This window comes from Empidonax traillii, unplaced genomic scaffold (genome assembly GCF_003031625.1).
Source record: "Empidonax traillii isolate 1590-97213 ecotype Southwest subspecies unplaced genomic scaffold, ASM303162v1 scaffold277:size2070623, whole genome shotgun sequence".
Classification (NCBI taxonomy): domain Eukaryota; kingdom Metazoa; phylum Chordata; class Aves; order Passeriformes; family Tyrannidae; genus Empidonax; species Empidonax traillii.
In genome coordinates, this window is record NW_020955470.1 from 971370 (window position 1) to 976281 (window position 4912).

Sequence of the window (4912 nt, forward strand, 5' to 3'; positions counted from 1 at the left end):
AGTCCATCAATGTTAGCATAAAAAATTGGACTTGCAAACTTGAGAATCTTCACACCTTCTGGTTCTATAACCTGTTGCCAAAGAAAATAAGGTTTAGCAGCAACAACTACATTTTGACTAATAAGAAGTAGTTTAACTGTTTCAACAGTTCAACTACTTATCTAATTCACAAAAATTGCATATATTTACTGATAATTTAGTGGATTCAGTTTTCAGAAGCTTACAGCCCCAGCATCAATAAGGACCAACTGTCTGAATCAAGATGAATTTAATGCTGAAACTTGTTATCTTCAAGGACTCCACTTCCAAACTCAAGTCCACAATAGGTAAAGCACAACTTTTTCTAACACTGACCTGTGGGCTGAAGGGAAACAACTCAGCAATTACTTACATTTTTGTAGTCCTTGACCTTCTTGTAGATGTCTGTGCCAGGAATGTTTCCAAAGCCTCCCCATGAGGGACTAACAGAAACAAAAAGAAAAGATATTGCAGATGAACATCATACGTGGGCCCTCACAGAATTGAAGGGATGGCTGCATACAAACTGTCTCAGACTCTCATAGTTTTCTTTCTAATGCCAAACTAACAGACTCATTGCAGAAGTGTCGGATCTATTTTCTGTCACTGTAGTGAATGGGCCTTTTAAGGGCAAGGTACTTCGGTCTCAGCCTACTTGCTGCACCATCTTGATTTAGATCTGAGTGAATAACTGGTTCAATTTGTTTCCCACACCAGAAAAATATTTCAAAAGCACATTAGTTTGAATTAAAAAAACAAACCAAACCAAACCAAACAAACCCAAACAATTTTTCTACTCTGAAAAAAAAAATTCAATTCTAATCAACTGAAACAATACATTTACATTCTTTTCAGTTATGTAAATCTTTTTGTCGCCCAACCTTTTTATTTCAGTCAATATTAAAAATATTTTGCAGTCTCCTGATATAAATTTAACAGTTGAAGCAAATTGGTTTGAATTTTGTAAAGCCTCATCTCCCTTTTATATTTTGATTACATATATCTGAATTGAATTTGGGAATTTTTTTTGAGGTTCTTCAAGTTCCATTTTTTATAATCTACTACTATGTAACAACTTTTGCAAGACTTTATTTTTATGCATTTGCTGGCAGGGCAACTATCCACTGGTAATGCTAGTAACCATATTGTGTGGATTTCAGGCTGAAGGTAAGGAGTTATTTTCAAACAAATCGTATTTTCAAATAAAAGATCAATGGTCAAATAAGGTCCTTCAAATCTACCTTTTCTCACCATTCTACTACCTTATGTTCTGTAATCAACAAATCAGCCACAAGCACAAATTTTTTCTTACTCTCATGTTTTCTCTTGTTCTTCTTTTACAGGCATACAGTCTTGCATAAGCACTAAGTGAAAAAGTTACTGGCATGTGCAACATGCTGTAGTGCTATTACCTGCTAAGAGTTACTATAATGATCACCTAATTACAGAAGCCACACATCTGTTTATATTTTATCTGGAATGCTCCTGTCCCTTTCCAGAACTCTGTTATGGGCTACATAGATAACACATGGCTAAGTACCACCAGAATGGCCAGCATGATATGAAATAAATACTGATAAAATAATGCAGCTTCTCTTTTTTCATTTTAATTAAATGATAGCATACAAAGAGTGTTTTTTTCTTAAAAAATAGGGTTTTTTTAACTTCAACATTTTTGTAAACCCAAGCAGATTTTCTGCCACAAATCATCATGCTTTTCAGCATATGCTATTCCTTTTTCACAGTATAACACTAAGAATTACTTCTGATCTTGTGTTACTTACAACTGAACTCTCAGCACAACTGTCAGCAATCCAAACAAAAGGCCAGCAAGTAATCCCAAATCAAGTCCCAGAATGATGGATGCTATACATGTAAAAACCCAGATCATCTGGAAAGGAAATAACAAATGTAAAGTCTCTGAATTATAACATATGACTCCTGGTCACACTAAAGAATCACTAGACCAGACAGCGTGAGTAGCAGAAGAATTTAACTTTGGAGATGATTGCAGCACAGTGGCAATTAGCTGACTTCCATTCAGAAGTCTTCCTCTTCATTTAAGATGCTCCTATCCATCACTATCTTATCAGGCATAGCTAGCTTTTTAGGAAATAAGGTGGGTTTTTTAATGTAACAACATTTTTCAAGGATCCAGTTACTTTGGTGAAATTTAAGGAGATGCAGTTAACCATTGCATTTACTTCTTTCTATGGTGGCAATATTTGTTAATCTTTCTTTAGAAATCGGAAAGAATTTATTTTACCAGTAAAATACCACAAAATGCCCCACCTGCAGTCAAATCAGTAGGGAAGGGGGTTCCTCAGTGATATTTAAGAATCAGAACTGTTGCAAAGAGAGGTATTTCATATCAACAGGTTGATGGCACTCTCTAAAGTCTGCAGTGAATATTCAGGCAGAACAGTTGAAGTGCACTCCTCAGTTCCTTCCTACGTCACTGCCCAGGCAGAACACGCAGTAGACTCAGTCTTTCAAAAAGCTGAGTGCTCACACTTCTCACTGAAGTCAGGGGGATTTTTGCCTATAAACTAGTAAATGATTGACTAAAATACCTCAGATCTGTCTAAGGTAGGTACTGCCCAATAACACTAACTGTAAAATCTAAGCACAGTAAGGACTGCATGGAGAAGATGTCTTCCATGCAATCTTTTCCTGCCCTAACAACCACAGTGAAGGTCTATTCCATGGAAAACACAGTGGGATATGTGAGCAAGTACCCTGAGGTATGGTTATAGTGGTTCATAAAAAAAGTCTGTTAATACATCCCTTAGCATGCCAAATGAATCCACATTCTAGCTTGGATTAGTCTTGCTACAAGGAGAAAACATATTTTCTGAGGACTACCTGAGATTATCCAGGCAAATAGGATGCTAATGTGGTAACAATATATGTACATGAATTAAGGAAAGGTCAGCTTATTTGACTCATTTAAACTGTGCAAAAAATAAAATCAGAATGGTAAAGGTGGCAACTGGTCATCTTTATTCTGCTTTTCAAGCCATATCAACACAAGATTGCTGTGTCATCACTGCACACAAATACCCTGATTGGGACCCTTACTTGGGGTATAGGGAATAAAGAAGATTAGCAGAATACTATGTAAAACTCTAAAATGGGGAATTTTTAACTGACTTCATGGCACTTACATTTCGAGGATGCACATAGAAGTTTGATGATGTTAACTCTACAAAATCCTGTTTATGTGGTAGTTAGAGGAAATTTGATGGCATTAAAAAGCTAAAAAAAACTCAACACCCCCCTCCAAACAAAACAAAATCAAAACAAAAAACCCAGAAACAGAAAAAAACCTCCCGGAGGAAAGAAAAAATTAGGCTACTTACAGCATCCACTTTATTCTGTCTCCACAGACGGGGAACATCAAACACTTGCATGAACATCCCTTTCAAGTTAGCTATGACTACAGCTGCCAACACAGACTGTGAACAAAAATGATGAAAAAGTGGTATTCAGAATCAAAGGTGCATATTAAGATAGTGCTCGACATTATACACTATCAACCAAGCCTTGTCTGCAGTCAATCACCATAGTTTATAGAGAGATATCAATTTTGCCCATCATAGTTGAGCATCTGCATCTGATGTGTCTGTGCTGCAGAGGAAGAGTACAGTACCTTTTGTAAGGGCTCTAGCAATTTCCCCAGGGCAACAATAGAAATCAAAACAATCCCAGCTGAGATTATACCAGCAACCTGCAAAGAACAGAGTGCTTATAGGATACGAACTTATTAAGACTCTATCATATGTTTCTAGGATTACAAAGACAAAGGTACGAGTAGTTGCACATTCATTTATTTAGGAACAAGGAGACCCTCCAAAATGTCATTGTATTTAGGCATATGTGGGCAATCATTATAGACACTTCAGCTAACACAGAGGAAATTCAATCAAGCAGGTCGTCTAAACAACTACATGCAAGGCAGTAGCTCTCAGAGGGGTTATATTACACAGACATGAATGGAGCAGTCTGTGTCTGTGCCTCAGCTGGAAAAGGGGGTTGCTGGTTCTCCAATGTTCTCCAGTGTTAAAAAATGCAAAACTGTAGTACTGTTGAACAAAGTAGCTTACTCAACATGAGAAAGATGGCACATGGTCTGATGGTGAATGGCAAATGGCAGCATTGCTCAGGCCACCACATGGGAGCTTCAAAATAGCATAGCCAGCTGGGAGAGATTTCCTCCCTCATTCTGAATCCCTACTGTGACAAACTCAGTCCTTTAACTGGGAATGAAATTCTGGGGAACTAGAGCTGAAGGATTTCTGACCCCTAAGGTAACTCATGGTATGTAAAACTTGATTGCCCTCTTCTGGCAGAGCTACAAAAATGATCCACTACCAGAGCACAAGCTGCTAGCTAAGATACCTGTGCCTTTCCATGTGCCAGCAACACAGTCATTTTAGGACTATTTTCATCCCTCTGTGAAATCTGTGTACTATCTAAAATAAATTTACCTGTGCACAGTACTACTAAGAAGAGGTCATTACCTGAGTCTTTCCACCAGTACTTTCTTGGACTGCAGTCCGTGAAAGAGCAGTAGTTGCAACAAAACAAGAAAAGGCACCTGAAAAAATGTTGCTGAACCCAAAGGCAATAAATTCCTGAAAGATAATTGGATGATGTTGTAAATACAGATGCCTGAAGATAGTTCTGCAATGGAGAATGACACTAGCTTCTGCAGTAGTTGATAAAGTAGATACATAATAATACTGAGAAGGGTATGAACTAGTAATAGCTGTTAAATGTTTACACAGATTCCTTTTGTGCCAGTGCAGCTACCTCTGTTTGAAAACCAATACAAAGAAGTTAGTATAATCCCCTTGACATGGACATACTTGTCTGAGTATAAAGGCATTTA

The 4912-nt window shown here is 37.4% G+C and overlaps 1 protein-coding gene across 1 annotated transcript in view; it reads right to left on the reverse strand.

Moving 5' to 3' along the window:
• Nucleotides 1-4912, reverse strand: part of SLC26A4 (solute carrier family 26 member 4) — a 25786-nt gene that overhangs the window by 8307 nt on the left and 12567 nt on the right. The window contains exons 9-13 of the mRNA XM_027890103.1: nucleotides 4542-4655; nucleotides 3671-3748; nucleotides 3381-3476; nucleotides 1803-1909; nucleotides 392-461 (exon numbers count right to left, since the gene is read on the reverse strand). Coding sequence (XP_027745904.1) covers nucleotides 392-461; nucleotides 1803-1909; nucleotides 3381-3476; nucleotides 3671-3748; nucleotides 4542-4655 — 465 coding nt within the window. The remainder of the gene's footprint in view (nucleotides 1-391; nucleotides 462-1802; nucleotides 1910-3380; nucleotides 3477-3670; nucleotides 3749-4541; nucleotides 4656-4912) is intronic.